This window comes from Crotalus tigris, unplaced genomic scaffold, assembly GCF_016545835.1.
Source record: "Crotalus tigris isolate CLP2741 ecotype Arizona unplaced genomic scaffold, ASM1654583v1 scf7180000017725.2566008, whole genome shotgun sequence".
Taxonomy (NCBI): domain Eukaryota; kingdom Metazoa; phylum Chordata; class Lepidosauria; order Squamata; family Viperidae; genus Crotalus; species Crotalus tigris.
In genome coordinates, this window is record NW_024096593.1 from 1,257,290 (window position 1) to 1,284,807 (window position 27,518).

At 37.1% G+C, this 27,518-nt stretch overlaps 1 protein-coding gene across 2 annotated transcripts in view; it reads right to left on the reverse strand.

Moving 5' to 3' along the window:
• The window catches only part of FREM3 (FRAS1 related extracellular matrix 3), a 79,099-nt gene extending 51,859 nt beyond the window's left edge, over positions 1-27,240 (reverse strand). For both annotated transcript variants that reach the window (XM_039338958.1, XM_039338959.1), the window contains exons 1-2: positions 20,969-27,240; positions 19,823-19,912 (exon numbers count right to left, since the gene is read on the reverse strand). In XM_039338958.1, coding sequence (XP_039194892.1) covers positions 19,823-19,912; positions 20,969-26,150 — 5,272 coding nt within the window. In that variant the 5' untranslated portion in view covers positions 26,151-27,240. The remainder of the gene's footprint in view (positions 1-19,822; positions 19,913-20,968) is intronic.
• Positions 27,241-27,518: the final 278 nt, after the last annotated feature.

The following is a 27,518-nucleotide window of genomic DNA, read 5'->3' on the forward strand; positions in this document are numbered from 1 at the left end:
CAATTGCCAATACAACAGACTTCCAGTGCCTCCATTGTGCTAGACTCTGCTTCCAGGTTGAGAATGCAGATTCACCGCTGTGTGCACAGATGCAAAACGAAGTGCAAAATAGAGTGTCTTCTTCAAACCTGAAGGTCTACGTATAAAATGCATTAAGTAGCCTTAATACATTTTAAGAAATCTGTAAAGATCAAGTGGTCCAAAATAGAAATCTTAATTAAATTTGCTAAGATATATGGCAGAGAATAGGAAAAAGCCAGTGCTTCAAAGATAACCAGTTAAGGCATCAAACTAAAAAACAGAGAATATCTGTTCTAGTCTTGCCTTAGACACAAAGCCAGCTGGGTGACCTTGGGCCAGTCACTTTCTCTCAGTCCTAGGAAGGAGGCATGACAAAATATTCTTGCCAAGAATATTTTAGGAACTCCAAAAAAGCTGCTATTTTTGAGAATTAAGAAACAAACTGAATTTTAGCCAATTAAGAATGAGATTGTGAGAATATATTCCTAGAATATGTAGCCTTTAATTAAGATTACAATAGATGTGCAATTATAAAATAGCTGTGGTATATAATGAATGCTTTGCTTAACTATTTCTGTAGCCTAATTCATCACATTACTTAAAATTGTTTAATGTTCACAGTTCCTGGAAAATATTAATATTTTAACATACTTTTACAATTGTAGATTGAACACGTTTCTTTATATAGAGCTGCATTGTGAAACATGGATTAGAGAGTTTATTTATAATTAATAATAACATAGTTACCATAGGCTGTAACCATATATAAAGAACAAAGTTCATACTGCCTTCAGATTTAAACACAGGGCATAAAGTTATTTTTTTAAGAAATTAATTGACTGAACAAGTTGCAAAGTACACATTTCACCATTTTTTTCTGTTTAGCTAATATCCCCTCCCTTCAATCACACTATTGTACTTTGTGCCTTTCAACAGAAGCTGAAAGTTAGAAAGAATTTGTTAGAAAGATATCTGTGTTTTTAAAAAAATGTATTACTGTTCGTTCAAACAATTTCAAGCTATATCTTGTTTTATAATTTTGGTTTCTTAGTTCAATATCATACATGCTATCTCTTCAAAAAATAGTTTTGTAACTTATTTTTAAGTCTTTTGTTTCATTCTTTTTCTTATTATTGATGCAATGCAAAGAATAAATAATAAATAATAGCAGGAATCAAAATGAAAGTGTTAGGTTTAAAAATCTATCTTCCAAATGCCAATGTACAACATGGTGTTTTATATCGCCACACATCCAATTCAATTATCTTATGCTTAGATTACTGTAGCACATAATTACTTAGGGCCTTCCTTGAAAAAAGTCCATAAACATAATCAAATACAAAATTGTATGCATTTGTTCAATGCATTTTAAAAATCATGACATTCTGGTCTTGAAACAATTGTATATGCTTGCATTGTGTTTTCAGATATAATTTTAAAAAATCTGGTTCTTATTATGGTCTAAGAACTTTAGACAGATATTTGGAATACCAATATATAAACTTGTCCAAATTATCATTCATCAAAATCTTGTTACATGTATCTCCTATTGATATCTGGTAGCTTCCCAAAATCTTTTAGTAGCAGAAAATTTATACAGCTCTATTTTGTTGAGAAGTAAAACAATACATACAAAGACAATATAAAAACCCACAATCCATTAAAATATTTCAGTCCAAGGAAAGGGGTACTATATAATGATTCCATAAGACACATGGATATTAAGCTTTCTTAACATCTTGACCCTAGCACTGGGAGGATAAGCCACGTTTTGTCCTCCTTCTAGAAGACCAAGATGGTTGGAGCCATCCAAATATCAGGGAAAGGCCGTTCCACAGGCCAAGCAATCCTTAGTCCTATAACATAGCACTGTTTGATAGAGAGGATCTGGAACATGCCCACTTCGTCAGATCAGATGGAAAAGACGGACATCCTCAGACACAGATGGTCCCAAGAGTAATCTGGCCCCATTTCATATAAGGCTTTAATGATGATAACCAGCACCTGAAATGCACCTGGAAGCATACTGGCAAGAAGGTTTTTAGCAGCAGTGGTGTTACACATATGAACTTTGAAGCACCCAGACTGTACATACTGTCAGATTCTATATCAGTTAAAGCTTCCAGGCTGTTAAAGGGCAGCTCCACCTAAAGGGTGCTGCAGTAATGATCAAGAACCTCCTGGTCCAGGAATGGGGGCAACTGCCATGCAATTATATCAGTGAAAATATTAGGATGATTAAATTAGTTACCTAATGGTTTTATAGAGAGCTGGTAAAGATAACATTGATTCAGACTTAGTGTGCTGTGCAATTCTAGCCACTGCAGGTTATAAACCCTGTGGATGATTTAACAGATTCTGGTGCATTCGATGGAAGGTAATGAAATAAATTATTGTTTAGCATAATGAGAAGCATGCAATAAGTAAAAGAGTAGGATAGCAAACTGACACTGATGGTATTTGGATTAAAATTCCAATACATTACAGCCAACAGTGGGCTATAAAAGTAAATTATGATAGTAGTCCAAACATTTGATGTATACCAAATTGCTTAATGGATTAAAATATATATCATCTAATAATAGTAACAGAAATGCCAGATCTTTGCCTTAGTCTCAGGTATACTGTATCTGACAACCTACTATTTTCCAGTAATAGCTTTTTATTGTTTTCAACATAAGAAATATATAAAACTTGTCAAGGCAGAAAGGACAACTGTATTAAAATAAAATATTTAAAAGTAAGACGTTTACTTCAATTGTTTCCATGGTAGGCACAAAAAACCTGGGACAGGCTCAAGCTTTGTGCTTCACCAGACACATTCAACAGCAAATGGTCTAAGAGCAAAATATCTAAAAGAGACCAAGAAAGATCAGTGTACAAGCTGTGGCAAAAGTGACTTTGATAATTTAAGAAAAGACCACAACTTTTTTAAAGGAAGCCCACATATAGATTTTGAATAATTTGTTGGGGACGATTGCATTCCAAAACTGGGACAGGACGAGGACAAATAAATGGTGTGGCCTAGCTAAAAAAAATCAGATTTAACTTAATGTATATTAATTTGAGCTCAATAATATGATTATTTTTCTGCCTATTTAATAGTTCTTGTCTTCTATCAAATTAAAAAGAAGAAATACAGTTTGGTGACAGCTGTTAGACGGACATAGAGAGTCACACCCAAGATTTTGGGAGCCACATATAAACCTGGGGCTGCAGCTTGAGCACTCCATCTATGTAAGATAAAGCAATCTGCCTATTTACAGACATTCTTGCTGTGGATGATCTTCTTCTCCAAGTTGCAATCCTTCATCAGCTAGATAAAACAATTTCCCTGATGGTTGTATAGATGTTTTCTTTCCAATCCTTGAACATCCTTTACAGGTCCACAGCCCTTATTCAGAACTCAGGCACAAGGAAACACGGATCATCTATTTTACACAAAGATAATTAACATTCCAATGATATACCCTTTCCCTCCTGTATACTACTTCTGTTTTTCATCTATGATACACACTTCACTATTAGAGAACCACTGATGCAGATCACTAACTGAAAACAACAGTTCAAGGGCTTCAAATTGGCAGTTTTCCCAGCCTTACAGGGCGATGCCAAGAACTCAGAATTTAACTCTTTTGGCCCCTTCCCCAAATTATTACTCCGATTGGCAGTGACACAAGTCTTTTTCCTCATTCATATCCATCTGTCTGTTGCTAATAAATAATTCTGGGGTTTGCAAATCAAGTAAATCTAAGCTATAGTCTTCTCTTAAAATGGGTGTACTCTTATTAATCGCAGCATGGAGTAGGTGATTGCTATGCTAGGTTGCCAATTGCAATATTTCACACCTTAAGGAGACTTAATAATTGCCCTCAAGTGTGCATGTAAACATTATGGCAGAATTTTAATGATTATATAATTAAATAAGAATAAGGAGACCATAGTACTATAATTATCCTTCAGCAAAATGCTATGAAACTTAATTGTTTGGAAATAATATGTAAGCATGTTATATTAAGTAAGGAAAGTTTTGATTGCAGAAAAGCCTCACAGCTTGATGTTGAGGCAGTTGTGTTCTTTTACTGCCTCTTTGAGATCCTTCCCAAGTTATCTGCACAAATATGATTCTTCTCCAGGGTTCATACTAATGGATGAGGAGATGACATGGTAGACTTGAAACAAGCATGGGGTCTGGAAAGCCTTTGCCCAGTCAATTCATGGTATGGTGCTTTCCTTGTGGCAATATCATGAAGTTTCTGAAGCCATCGGCACACTAACATAATAGTAATAATAGTAGTAATAGTAGTAATAATAATAGCAATAGTAGTAATAGTAATAATAATAATAATAGGACTTCCGGTGGATCTGCGCGCGCGATGGCGGCTACTTTGTAGCCGTCCTCCTGGGAAAGTGTTAGAACCGCTATGAACAGCAGACATCAACTGTTCTGCGGTTCAAAACCTCCTTCCCGGGCGAAGGGAGGGAGGGGAGTATCATCTGAATAGTGGTAGAGCCTCTGATGCACCCCCAAGGGTTTTTTTTTGGGGGGTGAAAAGAGTGCTCCCATGGAGTTCAGATTGTCTCCGCTTCCCAGCTGTTTTTGTCTCTAGGGACAAAACAAGCCGCTGCACCCACCTCCGCGATTAAAGTGATCTGGTGAGTTTTTTTTAAAAGCGGACAGAGCTGAATAGAGGATTTTGTTTTTTCCGATTTTATTTGGATTTAAAATTTAAAGATTTACTTTTATTCCCTCTTTTTGTTTTCTCCTTTTGTTGAAAGGGAAAGTAAAATGGCGATCGGTAAGTTTTTTGGTTTTTTTTTTTAAATGACTGGAACGGAATGGAACGGACTTGATTATTTATAATGATTTTTTGATGTTGGGTTTGGATTTCAGGAGGATTATTTTCCCTTTCTGTTTAACTTTTTTTATTTTTTAAAGGATTTTTTTTTGTACTTAAAAAAAAACGGAATGAATTTTTTCTATTTAATTATTCTTTTTCCTTTTCCTTTTCCTTCTTTTTCCTAACTTTTTTCTTCTTATTACAATGATCTCCTTTTGAAGGAGTTTTTGATTTTTTGGAGTTAATCTCCCTCTTTTTTGTTTAATTCTTTTTTCCCTCTTTTTTCCCTTTTCTAAGATGGCTCCAAAGCGTCCAGTAATTCCCACAGTTCCTAAGGTGGTTTCTTCTTCGGTGATATCATCAGTGCAACAATCTAAATCAATAGTATCACCCTCTCCTTTGGTACAGTTACTAACGGTAAAGGATTTGCAAGACATAATGGGAAATGCTATATCTCAAATCAGGGGAGAAGTGAAAGAGATTTTAGCGGAAAATAATAGGATTCTGAGGCAAGATATAGTTTTGGCTTTAAAAGGATTTGCCTCTATTCTTGAAAAGTTGAACTTTCGTGTAGAAGAGGTTGCAGATAAAGTGGAGCTGTTGGAGGGAAAATTTGAAGGCATGGAAAAAGAGATGGAAAATTCTCAAGATGAGATTCTTATGCTTCAATATAGAGAAATGGAATATGCTTTAAGAATTAGAGGCTTGAGAGAGTATTTGCAAGGAGATCTGAGAGAGATGGTTGCAAATGACCTTGCTGTGATTCTGGACAGAGAAAAAGAGGAAATATTTAGCGAAATTGAAAAAATATTTAGAGTTAATTCTGTGGTGGCAAAGCAAAGAAATCTGCCAAGAGATGTGGTAATTTATTTTGGGAAAAGATCCCTGCGTAATGAAATTATACAAGCTTTTTACAATAAGAGGTTTCAGACTGCTTCACAAGACATTATAATTTTAAAGGAGATCCCATCTAAAATTTTAAGAAGAAGAAAGGAATTTGCTTTTTTAGCAGATGAACTTAAAAAGAGGCAAATGTTGTTCAGATGGGATGTCCCGACTGAAATGGTGGTGAATTATGCGGGGACACGTTATAGACTTAATACTGTTTTCAAAGCAAAAGAGTTTTATACTTCGGTCCTGGGGGTATGTTCATCGCCACCTATCATGTTTAAAGCTTTGGAAAAGAAGAAGGCAGAATTGCAGTCTGAAGAGCCTATATTGATGAAAATTGGGAAATTTCAGACTGAGGGGCCTCAACAAGTTGAGATGAAGGAGCAGAGGATAACTCGTGTAACACATAAACACAAAGAAAAGGAGCAACAGAAGAAGGAGGTTAAGGAAGCCTCACAAGTATTTGTTTCTGAGTCTGCGGGAGAAGCAAGATCTATGAACTTTTTGGAGCAATCTTCAAGGGCAAATTTCCAAGCACTTCTCTCGAGGTTTTTGGATAAGAGAGATCGATAAAGAATGTATAGATTGATTTCAGGTTATTGACAGATTACAGTTCATTGTGGATGGAATTGGTTATTGGTAAAGAGGAGAGAAGATTATGGAGATCGAATGAAAATTTTAGATAAGAAGTTTAAGTTTAGTAATTTAAGGAGTATTCAAAAGAATATTTTGTTTTAATGGTATAACTAATGTTTATATGTTTATTTTTGTGTTTGATGATAAAGAAAGAGGGATAGATTAGATCTTATATAATATAAGTATGATATTATGGAGATTGAATGAAAATTTTAGATAGGTAGTGCATGTTTAGATATTTAAGGAGCATTTAAAGGAATATTCTGTTTTAAATATGTATAAGGGAATTTTAATGATATAAGTAATGTTTATATGTGTGTTTTTGAGGGTGTTTATAAAGAAAGATGGATAAACTTTAAATAATATAAGTATGACATTAGAAAATGTTTAGCTTTTTTTGAATAATTTACACTTAAAGCTTATAAAATTTTAAGGGTGGTTTAATTTTCTTGTTAAATTTTTTTTGGGGTTTTCTTTTCTTTTTTCTTCTTTTAATTATTTATTTATTTATTTATTTTTCTTAGTTTTATATTGGTGTTAGAGTATTTTATAATTTGTCTAATGATTGTAATCATAATTTTATCTGCTTTTTATATATTGGTCTTAAAGTATTTTATAATTTGTTTAATTATTGTAATTAACTGTTTATGGTTTACATGTGTTTAAAATTTTTTCTTTTAAGTTTTAATTAAGCCCGTATTCAGCTCTGGGAAGGTTGGGGGAGGGTTGGGGTGGGTTGGGAGGGTTTGGGGAGGGGAATCTTTTGTTTTGTAAAATTTTAAAAATTTTCAATTAAAAAAAATAATAATAATAGTTGGAAGGGACTTTGAAGGTCATCTAGTCCAACCCTCTGCTCAGGCAGGAAACTCTATTCAGACAAATGGCTGTCCAGTCTCTTCTTAAAAACTTTCAGTGTTGGAGCATTCACAGCTTCTGAAGGCAGGTTGTTCCACTGATTAATTGTTCTAACTGTCAGAAAATTTCTCCTTAGTTCTAGGTTGCTTCTCTCCTTGATTAGTTTCCATCTGTTGCTTCTTGTCCTGCCTTAAGATGCTTTGGAGAATAGCTTGACTTTGTGGCAGCCCCTGAGATATTGGAACACTGCTATCATGTCACCCCTCGTCCTTCTCTTCATTAGACTAGACATACCCAATTCCAACAACCGTTCCTTATATGTTTTAGCCTCTAGTCCCCTGATAATCTTTGTTGCTTTTCTCTGTACTCTTTCTAGAGTCTCAACATCTTTTTTACATCATGGTGACCAAAACTGGATGCAGTATTACAAGTGTGGCCTTACCAAGGCATTGTAAGGTGGTATTAACACTTCATGTGATCTTGATTCTATCCCTCTGTTAATGTAGCTTTTAATGTAGCTTTTTGGCAGTTGCAGCACACTGCTGGCTCATATTTAAGTGATTGTCCACTAGGACTCCAAGATCCCTCTCACAGTTGCTACTATTGAGCAAGGTACCGCTTATACCAGGAGTATCAAACTGCCGGCCCATGGGCCGGACACGTCATCCAGAAGCCACACCCACCCCATTGCCGGCAATAGAAAAACCGTCCTGATATGTTGTGCGACATCATGTGACGTTGCAAGTTTGACATGTCTGACTTATACTATACATGTACATTTGTTTTTTCTTGCCTAAATGTAGAACCTTACTTTTTTCATCATTGAATTTAATTTTTTTTGAAAACGCCCAATGTTCAAGTCTGTTAAGATCTTTCTGTATCTTAAGCCTATTTTCCGGAGTGTTGGCTATTCCTACCAGCTTGGTGTCGCCTGCAAATTTGATGAGTTCCCCATCTATCCCCTAATCCAAATCATTGATGAAGATGTTGAAGAGCACTGAGCCCAGAACAGAGCCCTGGGACACCCCACTACACACTTTCCTCCATGAAGATGCAGTTCCATTGAGGACCATACGCTGAGTACAGTTGGTCAGCCAGCTATGAATCCATATGGTGGTGATGCTGTCTAAGCCACATTTTTCTATCTTATCAAGTAGTAGGTTGTGGTCTACTTTAACAAATGCCTTACTGGAGTCCAAGTAAATTATATCCACAGCATACCTCTGGTCCACTAATTTTGTCACCTGGTCAAAGAATGCAATAAGATTTGTCTGGCATGATCTGTTTTTGACAAACCCATGTTGGCTTTTGATAATGACTTTGTTTGCCTCTAAGTGTTCGCTGATTTGCTGCTTGATTATCTTTTTCAAGAGCTTCCCAGGTATTGAGGTCAGGCTGATAGGTCTGTAGTTTCCTGGATCCATTTTTCCCCCTTTTTTGAAGATGGGAACTACTTCAGTTCTTTTCCAGTCCTCTTGCAGTTCCCCAGTCTCCAGGATCTTTGAAAGTGGTTCTGAGATCACATCTGCCAGTTCCTTCAGAACCCTGGGGTGTAGTCCATCTGGTCCTGGTGATTTGAACTCATCTAGGGTGGACAGGTGCTCACTTACCATTTTGGAATTTTGGAAATGAAGCAGCTTGGGACAGATAAAAAAACTTTTCTTTCCTATGTACATGATGTCCACCCAAATGTTTATACCAGTGAAAAAATTAAAGAACCAGATGAATATTTACCTCACATTTAAAATATCTTTCCTACTACACCGAAGTGAACCATTACATTTATGGGTTTTTATGTCAGTTGCTAAAGATTATACGTATAAGTTGCTATGATTTCTGGGCAAAGAGAAGAAAACATGAGAAAAACTACTCTCTTCCTCTCTCTGTGGAGGAGGGGGGCTTCCTTTCTCTGAAACTCCATATTGTCAAGGTTCCAATAGAAAGAACCCTCTAACATAGAGTGACCTTGGTTCCCACGGGACACAGAATATCTGAAAGTAGCAGGGAGATGTAGAATTGTCCTATAAAATTTGTGAAATAATGATGAGATAAGGCTAGTATGAATGTTTCTGTATTACAGGCAGTGGAGAAATACATGCTCTGTAGTTTCGTGTGTCCAGAGTCATAGGGGCATTATCTTTTTGGGTAAGGAATTTTTCCATATTAGCCTTCAAGGACAGCCAAGTGGAAGGCATGACATCATGCTAGAGTAAAGGTCTTTAATTGGTTAGGTACTTAGAGATCACTTAATTAAGTCATAGGAGAGGCAAAGTACCTGTTGGATTCACTGGCATTAAAGGTTGGGCACCTGGCTAGATCCAATTGATGCTCTGTGTCTGCAAAATGCTATTTAATGACTGTTTTACCCTGATCCTATCCCATGCTGAGTAGAAAATCTGGAAAGAAATCCAAGGATGAGATTTTAGTTGGCACTGCCTTTTCCCACATAGTAATGAGACAAGATCAAGAGCTTGAGTTTGAGCCAATAATTTTGTTACCAACTCTCTAGCTTTCACTTTTGTGAGGCCTGACTCTAGTCTCAGGGTGACATTTGAGACACATTTTGGGGCTTGATGGGCTTTTCTTAGAAATTTGGATTTTTTAAAAAATATATCACATAGTAAAACATCATTATTTCTATTTCCCAAATAAATATAAATCTAATAAAAATATTGACTACTGATTTCCTTTATGCTACAATATTATAATAATGTGAATTAATTTATTTCTTTACTAAATACTCCTTGGGCAAATTGACATTTTATATTATTCAATAGTTGTTTTCTAAACTCTTACAGACATCGTAAGAGATTCATTTGGGGTTGGTGAACTTCATCTACCTGACATCACTACAGAGCTAGTATATGCTAATAACAATTAACATAATATATTTATTCTAACTGGATAATATTAAAACTACAGTATGATGAAAGCATATTAAGCATGAATTCTCAAGACTAAAATGAAGATGATTTTCCTGTTAAGTGCACAGATAATTTGATAACATAATTATCTATAATTTCAATGGCTTCCTACCAAATATAAGCAATCACAAATAATGACCTAGCAATTATTTTCTTATTGCCATTATCCTTGCTCACAATTAATATCTGAGTTCCAAATTTATTTTGTGGAATCCTAGGTATCAAACAACAAAAAAAATATCCTTTTTGTACACATGCACAATGATATATTAGTGTAAGAATATATAGATACATAGTAAATTCAATAAGTGCCTTTAAAATAAGGTTTTAAGCCTTAAAAAAATATGACAGGTGCCAGCATATGTATTCGACTGAAATGAAAGTAGGTTATAAAATAAATCCATTTGAAGAATACACAGCGATACACACCAGTAAGTCTCTAAAGAAATTGTCTGCATTCTGGAATAGTTCCAGGAATTGTGACAAAATATATAAATTCTTCCACTGGCCAGAAATAATTTGCTATACAGTATAGTATTCCACTCAAAGAGCAGGCAGTGAAATAACAGACAAGAAATGACAGTTTTTGGGAAGGGGGTGGAGAAGTGAGGAATTGACAGTTAAAGAGAATTGGTGTTTGTTGGTGATAATGCTAAAGCCTAAGATCAGTGTTATCCAGCTCCAGTCTGACAGTTCCAGTTTCTACTTCCTTTCTATATTTCAACAGATTTGTCTGTGCTTCCTTTGCACATGGACTGCTTTAAATAATGTCGTATTTTAAAAATATGAATTAGTTCATTTTTTAATAAGTACTAGTTCAACAGATAACGTACTAGCGCACATCTTTATCTGGGCCAAGGGTTCCACTTGACTTTTGAGGGGTATGCAAGCCCCCCCCATTCCCAAAACAGTTGTGGGCAAGACAAAGTCAAAAAGAAATTTTGATTTCAGTTATATTTATATCTAATGCAGTGAAGCATAGGAATTTTTGCAATCTAGATAATTCAGATATAGACACTAGCAGAGTCTGCTGAATAAGCTCTCATTAGTCCCATCCTGTAACCTCTTTATTACACGCTTCCAATTCTTCCTCTTACCCAAATGTGGGAACTTTTTGGCTTTTCATTATGTTTTTCCATAGTGTACCCAGTTCAAATTTTATTTTATAAATATAGGCCATATTTACAACATTGTCTAACGTGAGTAGTCAAACTCTAACATACTTTAATGATATATATCTACTTAACATATATAAACCCTGCTTCTAAGAAATACTTTGGAGTCCACATGCCTTCTAAATTATTACTCTGATTGTCACTTTAAAGCTACACCAAACCTAAAAATATTCATACAGGATTAAAGCATAATATATTACTGTGATGTCTGCCATTATTTTTTCCCAAGCAATTAAATACTCTAATACTGACAAACCTAATCTTTAAAACAACTGATGTAATTATTTCACAAACACTGCATTTTAAAATTGTCCTATTTAAGAAGGGGACGTATCTTGTCTACTAGGCATTCTTTATAGATTTCCTTCATACTACCATGTTATAATAAAGTGAGTTGATTTATTCCTTGACTAAATTAGTCTCTGAATACTCATTGGCCATGAACTGGTTTTCTTTGGTGGAAAACATTTGATCAAGTGAAAGAATTACCACTGATGGAAGATCAGTGATAAATCTGTGTTGATTCCCCCTTCCTTCCTTGTGTTCCCCTTTCCATGTCTTCCGAAATCTGTCCCAAAGGATTAAAGAAAAAAAACAGAATAGTTGTGAGATTGTGGAGGCAAAACAATTTGGTAAAAATTATCTGCATTCCTTTCTCGCAATATGATTTATAATTCCTGGAATGCTTAGGCCAACCCTAAATAATTTGGATCATAATTAATTCATTTCAGCATAGTTTTGCATTTCCATTCTGAAAAAAAATCATAACTATATTCTGAGTCTTGAAGTGGTATCTCAGAGTCTGTATAATGTAATAATAATCTGTTAATGCCATAATCTGTCTATATAAGCTCAAGTGCTGCTTTTCAATGCCCATAATTCTTAATGTTCTTGCAAAGTTGGATTCCTGGATAAGTTTTTAGTACCTCCAGATTAAATGCTTCTTCCAGGGCAGTTTGGATCCTTCAGAAAAGAACTTCTTTTCTGTCAGGACAGAAATGCAGACTAAAGAGCATAGACAGAATATTTGACCTCTTTTATTCTGTTTCACTATTAAAAGGGCTATATGGAAGTCAGAAAATTTTTACAATAAACTATATTGGAACACAATTATTTTAAATTCAAAGAAAATGCTTCTGAATTGGGCAATGTGCTGATTTTCATCTCTGTGCTTCTGAACAATTCAATAAAATTCTTTCCCCCAAAAAATTATGTCTACTTGGATAAAGGACAGAAATTGTGATACTGATTAATGCAATATATATGTAGTATATGAATAAAACAATCTAGTCTCTATCATAGAAAATTCTATAATAATAAAGTTAATGCACAATGCAAATGATGAATACTTTCTCTTAAAACTATAAAAAACTCTTGAATCTAATAGTCTCTGGGTTGGCCATCAGTGCAATAGTCTCTTACATTCTCCTAATCCTTACAGTACTGCTACCAAAATCAGAGAACTGATTTGATATCACTGCTTGAAAGACTAATGCTACTTGGGCAATCTCTAATGTGTTAATTAGAAGAAACTGTTTCAGTCATCTTTAACCTATTTCTAGAGATAACTAGAAATATAATTGTTATTTTTTTTTTTTACAAAGGTAACTAGAAACATACCTTTTACTGACTTGACATGGATTCACACAAGCATATGTTGAAACTTGTATACCTGGCTAACAACCATTATCCATAGAATGTAACCAAAATACTGAAATTGTAAACAAAGTTAAATAGTATTTTTTCCTTCCTGATAGATAGTTTTATTTATACATTCATTTTTGTAGAGCTGCCCATCTCAACCAAGTGGCATTATAAAATACTTTACCACGCATTAGTAATTAGTATCCTCAAATTGTTTCAGATTTTGATGTTATTACCCCTTAGATTTTGCATGAATTTTGATAGATTTCCATAATTTTTAAAAATGTGTATATATAATGCAAGGATGCTCCTCAGATATATTACTTAATGATTAATACCCAGGAAACTGAGATCAATCAAATTCTGTTTTACTAATTTATTGTCATATTTTATATTTAAAAAAAGATACTCCACAGAGATTTAGAAATAGTAAGAGAAAAATGGCTGAATCATCTGGCAAATACTGCACAAATATAATAGAATGAGGGTGATCTTTTATAGTGCAATTAATGAAATAAATGATGTTGGAAGATGCTATGAGTCACCAGTGCAAAAATGGCTATTAAGAATTAAAATATTAATTGTTATCAGTACTCCCTGGTTTCATGATGTTTCTGAATAGGTATCTAGAAAGATGTACAATTTCATAAATGAAGAATATTAAAATCTATATTACAAAATGAGTTGTATAATACTGTGTATGGGAAAGATATCTGAACAATATATTTCAAGTGAATTTATGGCAAAAAGTCAGTCTGCCATATTTACATTAGAACTCCCTGAAGATCTTTAGCGAACAAACAAATCCCAAATCCTATGGACCCCAGGAGCCTCAAAATAACCTGAAACTATATAAAAGAATATATTAAACTAAGAATTACATTTACCAGACTGAATAGTCACATAATAATTATTAGTTTAACTTAACAGTAAACTGGGCACAAGCATATTTTTTAAGATGTAAAGTGACGGTGACCTAAAATATACAGCTTATAAGTACATGTAGACATAAACACACATATATCCAATCAGGCCTGGTTTTAGGCTAAGGCTGAATAGGCACTGGCTACGGTGCTAAAAGTCAAGGTGTGTCAATGCTGCCTCTCCTTCTGAATGATTTTAAAATGACAATCTTGGCCACCAATCTAAGGCCTAAGGGTGGCATATATCGAGCTGACAAAGTACCCAAGTCATTCATTATATATTCTATGCACATGTATTTGGAGCAGCTTTTTCTTCACTATGTTGCACAAGCAGACAAACCACTTTTTCATTTGATAACTATTATTAGTCCTTTCTTTGGTATTCAACTTCTGTGTTTTTTTCCCAGTTATAGGGTTAAATCATATTATGTACATTAAATATCATGAGAAGCATAGGTAAGCTGACATGATGTTAGATAATTCAGAAAGATTAAACTTATTATTTAGACTGAAATAGGAAATCCTAATACAGCCCACAAAGCTCTAAGTAAACCAGAACACTCACAGACAAATGAAAAGATAACAAACAATACTTTCCTGGATTTCAGTGTCATAACATATGTTAAAGTGAAGAATAAACAAGACAAATTCTTTTCTTAAATAAGTATGTCAACTATAACAATTTCAAAATAGTGCCATCAACGTCTGAATATTCAATATATAGCTATTTCTCCATTTTATAGCATGAAATTGTTGCTTGTTGCGATTGTGGTGCTGATATGTAAACTATTAAATGTATGTGCAAGATTGCCCAATGTTCTCTGGTTCCCTAGAAGGTTTTACATTGCTTAGAACACCATTTTTTATAATAAAGAAAGTATTGGAAATATGTAGTTTCTTATTAGATCTACCATATCCTTGCTAGCCCTCCAATGTGGTCAGGAAATCCTGCTTCACCAGAATATTGAAAGATCAAAAGTCAAAGATTAACAAGAATATACTAGCAGAACAGCTGTCCAGCATTTAACAAAACAGGAACAGTGCTGCTCATTTTTAACTGAATAACTTTTACTTGATGCTGTTATCATCCATAACTCTTTTTGGTTGATTATTAGGGATCTTATAAGCCCAAGTGCAAATATCTGATGCCCAGAAGATTTTTTTCCATTGCATGATCTCCTTGGGTGGAAGAAGAATCGTATAACTCCTTGAAAATTTTGAGGTAATTACATTGAGTTATTTATCCTTGAACAGGATAAATAAATCCTTGTTATAATGACAAGGAGTCTAGTGTCACTTGGTGATTTCTTATTCTTCTCTACCCAACACACAAAGATTGGTTTTGCTAAGTTGGTGAGGAATCATGGCTTATGTCTCAAGAAAGGCCATTTACTCCTGCAGATAGACTGCATAGCTAGCAATTGAACAATTCAGATTTAAAATAATATCTGAATACATCTCTTGGGATGTCTCCAACTTTTTGATATTGCTGGATTGGCATATTTTCTGCCTAATAAGGCAAGTGTCTTTTATAAATATGGCGAACAAAACATACTATCTAATAGCTAATATGGAAATTGTTTTGAAAAATCAAACATAAATGTAACTACTATAAACTATCTTTCTCTAAAAATCCATTATATGCATTTCAGCAAAGTATTCTATTTCTTAAACATGGTTGAAGATATATAATAAAAGGAGAGTATTTCATCTTTATTTATAGTTCTGTTAAATAACCGTATAAAACTTTTTTCCTTATAAGGTTTACTTTTTGGAAACTGTTTTCATTATTTACAATGCATTTATTTCAACATACTTTACAACTTCTTAAAGTAAGCAAAATATAAAATACATTAAAATTTTAAGTGAATAGATTTTCAAAAGGAGAAGATTATAGATGGTCTATTGAATAATAAGAAAACTATCTCAGCTCCTATAAAAGTCTGTTAACTTATCTAAAAGAATGATGAAACACAAATTATTATGCCAATCAATATTTTGCTATTCATTGGAAGGTTTTTATGCAATTATTTCAGTTTTTATCAATGTTTAAGACAATATACAAATCAACTTATATTATGATAATAAATTGAAGCAATAAAGGGCTAAGCATGGTGTCCTATTGTTCTGATTTGTAAATATAGTTAGCAGTATTTTAAGTTAATTCTAGGACACAACTAAGCTTGCCAAATATTAGCTTCTTCATGACACAAAACCATGAACCAGAAAACCACACGTATATACTTTCCATATCACTGGAATACCCAAAGCTGATTTATGTAACTTATTGTATTTTCTTTCCAGCTGTTTTATTTCTCTTGGCTTGTGTTCAATACTTTTCTCTCATTGTTATTAGTAGGAGTGCATGTTATAAGCCATTTTTCTTATCACAACATTATTGATTACTGTAGTAGAATTGTTTTTAAAAGGAGGATCCTTCCAAACTGTAAAATGACTAAAGGTTTTAAGGTGCCACCTGCTGGGTAGGGCATAGAAATTATTTGATTAATCAAAGAGAATGTTATTTTTTGCCATCTAGTAGATCTCATACATCAATATGATATAAACTCACTTTCTGCTTCTAAGAATTCCCATTAAATCTGGGTATAGAAAATGAACAAGTAAATTTGCCAAAGTGTGATCGTCCGGGTAGAAGCAACCACCTGGCTATCCTGCTTGCCTAGCCTTATTTAGGCAATTGCTCATATCATTGGTCACTCTAATGAAATAAAAGCCACAGCAGCACATCTAACTCCAATGCTACAGCTACATTCTTATCCCTGCTCTCCCAAACGTCCTCATAGTCTGAAATGGAGGGAGGGGACAATACACATAGGGAAGGTACTGCTCTAAAGGAATACCCAGACGTTCAGCCTTTGGGGACCGCCCTTATCTTAGATTATCAAATGATGAATATATGCCCAAATGGTACTCCTATCATCTTCAAATGCATTTTCTCCATATCACTCTCTCCTTGCTCTCTGGGAGGAAGTATTGGGTGGAGTTGATCTCATTGATGTGGTAAATCACATATATATATCGAGTACTTTGAAACATTTAAGGAAAACTCCATACAGTTCTTTAGATGTGTCTCTTTCATTTATTTCTAATCACTGTTTACTAATGAAAGCAGAAGAAAACAATAGATAATCTATTTCTTCCAATTTATTTATTTCCTTAAAGTTTCTTCCCAGCAACCCTGAGAGAGAGAGAGAGAGAGAGAGAGAGAGAGAGAGAGAGAGAGAGAGAGAGAGAGAGAGAGCACATTGGTATAAAGTGATTGCATGTGTCTACCTTCCAGTTTTGGTAACCATTGCTGCAACCCCTGCAGAATTTATTGGAACCAATATATTCCTAATCCAGAGTCATGTATATGAGACAGGTGGCCATATAAATTTATTAATTAACTAAATAAATAAATGAAGATCTCTGCCTCACTTATCCCATATTTTGCATTATTAGAAGAATTACTATGCAAGATATTATCATAATTTATTATTTCAAATCTCCCTGTGACTACTTTTGAAAGCTAAATGTATCCTCCTGGTTACTCAATTTCTATTCCACAAGATTTTTGTTCACACATTAATTATTATGCACTGATGCAATACACAAATAGCGAGTTGCATTATCTATTTTAATTAGAAATAATGCACCTGAAGGCATATCCTTCCTGCTCTGCCAGTAAACCGAACATCATATTACATTTAGTCATACAGTTCTTAAAACCAATTATCACCTATTAGTAGTTTTACTATCACTTTATCTATTACCTTCATTAATCTCAGATCCATTAAGAAACTTCTGATGAATGCATGTGTTTTCATTCTATAAAACCTCAAATATTAGTTTCTCATCTTTGGTACATTATTGTACCTTATGAAATCAATTATTGTTTATTCCAAAGATAATCACATTTTTACTAAGCTTATATACTGTGTGCATAAAAGAGATCATATTCATCTTATATATCTTTAGTACATATGGATTTCAAACAAGTTAGTAAAAGGTTTTGCTTAACAGAGATCCAGCATTAATTTTAAACAGCTATTCTGTCTCACATGGTTTTCAGAAAACACAAACATATATAGAGAATATATTTTGGAATATAAAGAAGTGCCACATTTTGCTCCATTTTCTGAATATTGAATGTAATGCAAACATTCTCCAAATAAGAAATTTCAACTACAATTAATATTTCATTGTACATTGTATCATAAGAATATTTTTGCCTGAAGGCAAAATTACCAAAGAATGTGACTTTACTTTAAAAATCTAGGAATAATAATAATAAAGTCTGTGATCATTGTTATCATTAGAGTTTACTGATAAATCAGAAAAATTGTAGCTCATAACAGCTTTTTTAAAAAAAGTATATATACCTTATCACAATCTTATACATGTTTGTATGAAAGGCAATCCTACTGGATCTAAACAAAATTAATCCTTGTGTGCATGATGAATGTGATATATCTCAAATTATCACTTTAATGGATATTAAAGGCTACAGTGGGAATAGAATGGAGGATAAAATAGATTTTGGGCTATTCCAATATAGCTCTTCCCATATTACACTTTTATACATATCATGCAGTCTTCCATGACTTGGCTGCCTTCCAGCTGTATGGATTTCAACTCCCAGAATTCCTTAGCCAGTTCCACTATTCCACTGGTGAGCATTCTGGAAAGTGGCCAAGTTGGGGAATGACTACTCATACCTTCTGGTATAGCCAAAATATCGTCTAGTATAGCCAAATACATATTAAAATGCTAACAAATAGATATGCCAGGATTTTAGTCTTATCAAGTGATTATATACGATTATTTTCATATATTGTTCCATAGCTTTCTTTTCTCAATCATATATTTATTAAAAGAAAGCTGTAGATCTGAATCAGCATTTCCTTCTCTGACTACCCCATGCCATAGATACAGCTCTTTCCATCTTTCAAAAATGTCTACCAAATCATAATTTTAATAGGACAGAAGTGGAAATGACTAAATATATTGGAAATAGTTATATTGATTGTGTAATGACAGTGCAGCATTTTGGGATTTGAGATGCTTCAGAATACATGGGTAGTATGAATCTAGCCCTGTTTGCAAGTCTTTAAAGCAGATAGAAGTTCTTCCATATCAAATGCCCTTTGAAGCTCGCTGAGAAAAAAAATGGGTGCTTTAAAGAATTACAAACAGATGTGCACTCCTGTGTACCCTGAATCAGTTTTTGGAATCAAATCTGAAATACTGCATAGTCCTAAAATTAGTTTCTTGTACTTCCCCTTTCTTTGTCATGACTAATTTTAGGATTGCAACTTCTGGAACAACATTTAGAGCACCAGCTGACTCTTAGCCAGAAAAATATTGAATCCCTCCTGCCATAGAGATGAGATGGATTTACAAGAAACACATGTTCACCAATAATAACCCACATAACATTTTAAAAGTCCAATTATAATGTATAACTAGTATTTGGGGTCATATATCTGCATAGGTACCATATTATAATCACATTTGATTGAAAATAAATACATCACAAATATTCAAATCTTTCCTATCAGTTCATGGAGACTGGAGGATGTTACAGTGTATTTCTTCACCTCCTAAGCCAGGTTTCACACTGATAATATTGTCTTTAAAGAAGCCATTTCCAATCTATAAATAAGGTGTAATAATGTATTTATACCAAGCCAAAATAAATGATAATTTCCAATTATTGTATATTCTTGCATGTACAATATATGTGTTCCAATACCACTGAGCACAAAAGGACTTAGTTATGTTTTAATAAAGCATAGTTTCAGGGCAAGAAATATATTTTGTGCAACTTAAATTCACAATATTTGATGCCACTATTCATGTGCACATCATTTTAAACCTAGCAATCCACTATAAAAAATAGAAAATCTTACCACTATCTTCAACTGAAAAATAGAAGCTATCACTCGTAGCATTTTCACGTTCTTTCAAGGCATAACATATCTTCATGTCATCAATATCAGCTGATGGGAATGAGAAAAATTACACAAGTCACTGCAATGCTGACATCAAAATCTTTTCAATACAGGTTAAACTTACCCCTTTGGTTTTGTTTGTTTGTTTGTTTAGAATCAGCTTATATTTGTCTAGATATCCTACACAACATATGAACATCTGAAAAGATTTAATATTTTCTCCTTTGTCATCTGGAGTACCAAACCTGATGCCCTTTGGATGAATCTGAGCTGTTCAGGTGTTCAGACTTCAATGTCCAGAAAGAGATTATAGAACTTCATTTGCAAAGCATCAGGTTGGAGCAGACTGGTTTAAATGATTGTGAGTCACTTGTTTTCATTTAGAACCTATAGTTGAGTGTACACATAGTACTGTCAGATTTTATAGAACAAGCCACAGCAATTCACACGTTATGTTAAGACACAAAACATTTACAAATCTCAGAACAAGTCACATTAAGTCTTCATGTGTGAATCCAAGCTATTAATTATTATATGCTTAGAGCACCTGGAATAAAATATAAAATTGATAGGTTGTCCTGGTTGTAATCACTGAATATGGAGTGATATCACAGTAAAATTGCTTTCTTATTTCACTGGATAATATATATTACAGGCATTTATATATTTGTTAATATATCACAAGTTTTTAGAATGTTGAGAATTTTTGAAAGTTAAATATTTTACACTGCCAAACATCTGAGAATGCTCTTTTAATAAACTGTATACATCTATGGCAATTTAAAAATGTATTTGTGTCCATAGTGTAAAGCCACTTGACCTATAATGGACTGAGATCCTTACTGCTGGATTTAAGCCAGTATAGGGCAGGAAATGCTTTTGGCTTGGCAGTTGTATGAATCCAACTAATTTTGATTCTGGCAACAAATCAAGTTAAATAAACCCATGGATTGGATAGATATAAGGACTCTATCAAAGAGTAAATTGCTTGTAGATGTGAATATGATTTTAAAACAACATTCAAACAGATTTCATTGTTTTAGAAGCACCAACCTTCTAAAACAATGAATAAACTATATAACAATGATTATATATAGTACTAACCTTGGGAAAAGGATTTGACACTTGTATTTCCTAGACCAATATTAATGAGGAATCCATGTTTTGGCCCATCTGTGATCTTATATTTCAATAATTTGTGTGGACTATCTCTGTCTTCTGCCTTCAGAGACTTGCTGGTTATTAGGAAACCCAGTTGTCCAGTTGCTATATTTCTCAATGTGGAGGCACCCTTGTTCACTACTATCTGTGGTATTCCATTGTCTAAAGCATTGATCTGAATTTTCATCATCTGTGGGTGACGGGTTTCAAGGATGACATCAGGAAAAACATAAAAATCTGGATGTGTCCCATCTGTTACAGTGAAAGAGAAGCTATCATGATTAATTTCGGCACCATCATGTTTATAGTTGATCATATTTTCATTTAAATCTTGTTTAGTGAAACTGGTGACAGAATAACTGTTGTTATAAATAATCTGACCATGTATAGGGACTTGGGTAATTATGAAACGGAGTAGATGGTCAGGTGTATCCCTATCATGCACATTTAGTTCAAATGGCGTGATCAGTTTGGTTTCCCCTTCTTGAACTATGAGGTCATGTATTGTTAGAATTGGTTTCTTATTGTCCACATCAGTAATAGAGACTCTAAAAGTACGGAAGACTGGATTATAGCCATCAGTCACTTCAAACTCAAAACTATCCATCTTCACCTCATCATCTGCAGTGTGAATGTAATAAATCTTGTTTCCAGCTAGTTGAAGCTGAGTGAAGGTGGTGACAAGAACTCCAGGGTTGTCAGAATTCTCTAAATGACCTCTGCTTGGTGCCCGGGTGATGCTGAACCTGAGTAATTCATCAGGACTGTTGATATCACTTGTGCTGAGAAGATCAGTAGTGAGAGTCACTTTCCCACCTTCTTTTAGAGTGACTCCTTTATTGACCACCTCGGGAAACACCATATCAATGCCATTGATAGTAATGTAGAAATATCTGTCTATCAAAGGATTGATGCCATCAGTGACATCAAACTTAATTAAGTCACGGAGTCCCTGTTGGCTTGTATGTGTATAACATATATATTTATGATCTATGTCATCCTGTGTGAAATTCATGCCAAGTGTAATGTTGTATAGCACCTCTTTTTCTTTACTTATTTGCTGCAATAAGCCATGCCTCGGGGGTAAACGAATAATGTAAGTAAGCATCCTGTCTTCTGAGTCTAGGTCAGTGGCTTTGAGATCTTGATTGGTGATAACTTTAGTTTCCCCAATATCTACTTCTAATCCATCATTGATGGACATCCGGGGTGTTTCATCATCAACCAAAATCACCATTATTAACACTTCTTCTTCCACTGCGTGTAAGCCATCAGTGAGCTGGATTTTGAAAGAGTCCTCTTTAGTTTCTGAGTCATCATGCTCATACATAATGCTAGATGCTTCCTGAATTTCTTCCAGAGTGAAATTGGTAACAGATACAGTACCTGTAGCCAGCTGGTTAACAATCTGCCCATGCTTTGGAGGAACAGTTATAAAGAAGCGCAATTCATCTGGGGGAATATCAGCATCAGCACCATTGAGAATGGGAGTGTCAATTACCAGGCTCATTCCTTCCAATACCACAAACTCACGTACAAACAATTCAGGCTTCTCATCATTGGTTGGGGTAATGATAATTGGAAAGAACTGAGGTGGTGAAAAGTTAATACCATCAGAGCAATGGAAAGTGAATCTGTCTTCTAAAGGTTCTATTCCCTTATGGATGCTCTGAACATAATTGATATGACCAACACGAATATCTTTGATGGAAAATGCACTGATGGGAATCCCAGCTCTGGATTTTTCAGATCCTGGTGCTGGAGAGATATTCTCTAGGTATCCAGCAGTGGACTGTGTTAGAATGGTACAGAGAATATCATCTCTGGGAGTATCAAGATCTTCCACAACCAGCAGTTCTAGCCTTAGCACATTCTTTCCTCCTTCATGAACAGTGAATGGTTCTTCTCCCAACGTAACTTCAGGAGCAATGTTGTCCACTGGCAAAAGAGTTACAGTAACACGTACTCCTTCTACTGTGCTTCCTCTCACCACCCACTCACTGGACCGATCTGAGATAGTAAGATTGAAAGAATCAGTCTGCTTCTTCAATCCAATCTCTCCACTATTGTGAGCATAAACAACGGTTCCGCTTATGAGATCCTCTTGAGTGAATCTTTTAGAGGGTACTCCATCCACTAAAATACTACCCAGCTTAGGGGGATCCTCTACAATAAAAGTTAATGCCAGTTCATCAGTATCCTCATCTGTGCCCTGGATAAGAGAGGTAGTTATTTCAGTAGCACTATTTTCCAGAACATCAATAAAGGTCCCCAAAAGTCCATTACTACCAGGGACCATGATGCTGGGACGTTCATCATCAACTGGTTGAACAGTAATTTTAACTGTGATTGGTACTAGATGAACTTCATCACTTACTTCTAACTGAAAGGAATCACTTCTGTACTCATCACCATTATGCTGATAGGATATGCGACCATTAGCAATGTCATCTAACAGAAAAGATTCACCCTGTACCATCAATCCCTCCTCCAAGTAGCGCAGGTGGCCATGCTGAGGTGTTTCAGTTAAAGCGAAGACAATTCGGTCAGTGTCTGTATCTTTATCAGTAGCATCTAGCTGAGTGGTGGTGAGAAAGAAGCTGTGCCCCTCAAACACTGTGAAACCAGCATTGGTTATTTGTGGGGGCTGATTATTCACTGGCTGCAAGAAGAAAGTGAAAGTGCCTAGCACAGAATTACCAGCTGCATCTTCTACACTGTAAGTGAATTGTGCTATTCTTGGAGTAATGCCAAGTTCTTGGTCTGGTGGTCTATAGGCAACTTTATGATGATTTATCTGTGCTTGAGTGAAATGGGTAATGGGCATCAGAGGGTTGTCAGTCAATACAATTTCACCTGCCAAGACAGGGTGATTTTCATCAATATCAGTTGGTGATGTAAGCACTGTATATTTCAGCTCCCGGTCATCTGTGTCCAAATCAGTATAACACAGATAATGCTTCTTGAAATGTGTCACCTGGTATTCTAGGACAGTCATCTCTAAAGTTGTCCCTGGGGATAATTCTGGAGATAGGTTATCTACTGGCTGTATCTTGATGATAAACACCTGTTCTCCAGATTGATTTGGAGGGTCATTATCATCTTGGAGATAGAATACAAATTGATCCATCATTACATTCGTGCTATGAGGTCCAAGATGCCTGTAGAACAACTTTCCATCCAGGATATCCTCTTGCAGCCATTCAGTCACTACCTTCTCATACAGACCCTCACTGTCTATAAAGTACCAGGAAGATGTATCACTCTGATCTTCTTCCACATCTTCCTCTTTTTCATAGGATGATGGAACCTCTTCCTGACGCAACAGAAATTCACCAAAATGCTTTGGGACAGGTATATCTGAAGATCTTTCAACCTCCTTAATAACAAACCGAATAGTTGAGTCATCAGAGTCTATATCAGTAGCACTGAGAACAAAGGGTGAGATCTGGACCACCTGGTGCTCACTTAGGACCAGGCCAGTGTTGGCATTGAGGAGTGGTGGTTGATCATCATCAGGGGCAATTGTAATTGGATAAAAAAACTCCACCTGGTGTTGTCCATCCTCCATGCGGAAGATAATGTTATCACTGAAACTGTGCTCACTGCCATCATGCTGGTAGATCACCTGTCCAGCTTCCAACTCTGCTGCAGTAAAAAAATGACGACCAGGAGATGTACCTAAAACTCTGAGTTCACCATGTTTTAGACCTCTTGTGACCCAAATCTTCACTTCCTCTAAGTTGTCCTCATCACTGATTACAAGATTGTCAGAAAGCGGCCTTGATTGGCCTTCAAAAAGCATCATTTGAGAGCCAGCAATGCGATTAAAGACAGCCACCGGAGCCAAAGTGTTCATAGGTTTCACCACCACCACAAAAGCAAAGGGGTCTGAAGAGGCACCCTCAGGGTCCAACACCTCCATCTCAAGCTGGAAGAGGCGCTCCTGGTCTGAGTCCACTGTAGGAGGCTGGTAGGCAATCTTCAGTTCCCTCAACTCCCGCTGAGTGAAAGAAATGAGTGGCCGACTAGGATCATCAGTACTTATTAAGTAACCAGTTGCCGTGTCCAGCTCTCCAACACTGGGCCAGGGGGAGGTGAGATTAAACAGCAGCAGATCTGAAGGTGACTCCAAGTCCTCTGCAGCCAGCATATCAGGGGTGATGGCAGTAAGTACAAACTGGTCCACCTCCATCATGAGCAAAGCCACAAAGCTGGGCTTGGGTGGGGTATTCTCGGTCCCCTCCCGGATCCGAACCACCACCTGAAAATATTCCTGCTGGCCTAGGCTCTCGGGAGAGCCGCTGTCCTCTAGCACTTCCACTCGCATGGGGATGTGGTCACGGTTGGGGGACGGCGTGGGAGCCGTGTGCTGGTAGCGGATGCCCTCGCTCAGGAAGCGGCGGCACTCACTGCTGTAGCCCGGCGGCAGGGGGCGTCCGCGGGGGTCGATCAAGCGCCCGTAGGAAGGCAGGTGGTTGCCGCTGCTGGGCGGGTGAGGGAGGGCGGTGAGGCGGCAGTGGCGACGCCCGGCTTCTCCCGCCTCGGCGAAGGCCAGGACTTTGGCGTCCAGCGGCTGACTGAGGCCCTGCAGTTTCTCCACGGCCAGCGGCAGGTTGCGGCTGAGGAGGCGCAGCTGCTGCGAGAGCACCTCGGCCTCCAGCGCGAAAGGCACCACGAACGTGCGGCTGGGGGAGTCGTAGCGGAGCTGGAGGCTGAGGCGGTCGCGGCCGGGGCTGCGAGACCCGTAGTGCGTGTAGGTCACCTCTCCGGGACCGAAATCGCAGGGGAAGCGTTGCGGGGAGAGCGCCCCGGGCCGGTGAGGCGCAGGCGGCGGTCCGTTTTCCAAGACGGTCACGGTGCACTTGTCGCCCGGCTGCACGCGGATCACCAGGTCGCGGGCGGGATCCAGGAAGACGGAGCGGCCGAAAGGCACGCGCAGCCCGCGGTTGGCCACCACGATCCCCGCGGCGGCCCCGTCGAGAAGGTCCGGTTCCGCCGGCTGAAGGAGAAGCGGCGGCCCGGCTGAGTGCGGCTGTGGCTGGGTGGTCCCGAGCGCAGCCAGAGTGCAGAACAGGAGCAGCGGCGCCCTGCAGCGGCGAAGGTGCCTGGGCGGTTCGGCCATGCCGCTGCTAGTGCTGCCTCTCTCTCGCCCGGCGATGAGCGGTGAGCGCGAGTTCCGACGGACTTTGGGACCCGGGGACGGCAGCGCGGACGACAAGGTGCAGGAGCCGGGCTTCTGTGCTGCTCCGGAGCGGGGCTCTCTGGGACTCGGCCACTGCCTGCTGCAGGTACTCAAGGGGAGGAGAGGGGGTGGGAGCTGGCAGCTCCTCGCACCGCCCAGGAACTGCCTACCCCTCCCCGGCCCACCCAGGAACCGAGACTTCGTTTCTCTGCCGCCCGAAGCGGCTGGGAAGGGTCCCCCGAAAGACAGCAGGGGGACGACCTTCCTCCGATCTCGCTTGCAGGAAGACAAGAGTTTTCGCTCCGGGGCTAGGATCTCATCGGCAGCGAAGACAATTCCCTTTCCAGCAATCTTTGCCTCCGGGGCACAGATTTTTTAAGGCGCGAAAGGGCAGGGCTAGTGACGTTGTATTTCGCTTGCAGGTTGCTGCTTTTGTTCCCGCAGGTGAGATAGGAACGATGTGGTCCGGTCCAGCAAAGGAAGTAAAAATGTTATTTTAGAGTGCTTCGAAACGCTTTGCTGCTGCTGCAGCACAGCTCTCCACTTGGAAGTTATCAGGGATGTGTTCGGCTTAGGTTGGGTTTTGATTCAGGCAAAGTGTGTTGTGTGGCCTCCGGGAAGAGCACCGATGCCTTGGTGGACCCAACTTTTTCTTCCATTATATCAGACAGTAATTCGAAAATAGAATTCCTGAGAAATGTGCAGTATAGATTGGGGAATATGTGTTATTCTGTCAGGATCATCAATCAGTTTCTTTCCTAGAGCTGCGGATAATTTAGCAATCAGAGTCTATGATGATTGTCAAATCCACTCATTCTCATCAACGTTGGGAAGGAGGGATACCAAAAAATATGTTTGCCAAAGTCATAATAATCTGACAATTCTGATAAAAATAAACTATCTTTTAATGTTGGGAACTCACAGATTCCTCCCTTGAGAAGAATCACATCCCTCCCTTGAGAGGGATTTCAGAGTCCTACTGGACAATCGTTTAAAATATGAGCCAGCACTGTGTTGCACCTGCCAAAAAAGCCAACACAGTGCTAGGCTGCATTAACAGGGATAGAATCAAGATCACATGAAATGTTAATACCACTTTACAATGCCTTGGTAAGGCCACACTTGGAATACTGCATCCAGTTTTGGTTACCACAATGTAAAAAACATGTTCAGACTCTAGAACAGGGATGTCAACCTCGCAAGTCACATTACATGTCGCAATGTATCACGACTTTTTTTCCCATTTTTGGCAATGGGGTGGGCATGGTTTCAGCATGACGCATCCGGCACGCGGGCTGGTTTGACATC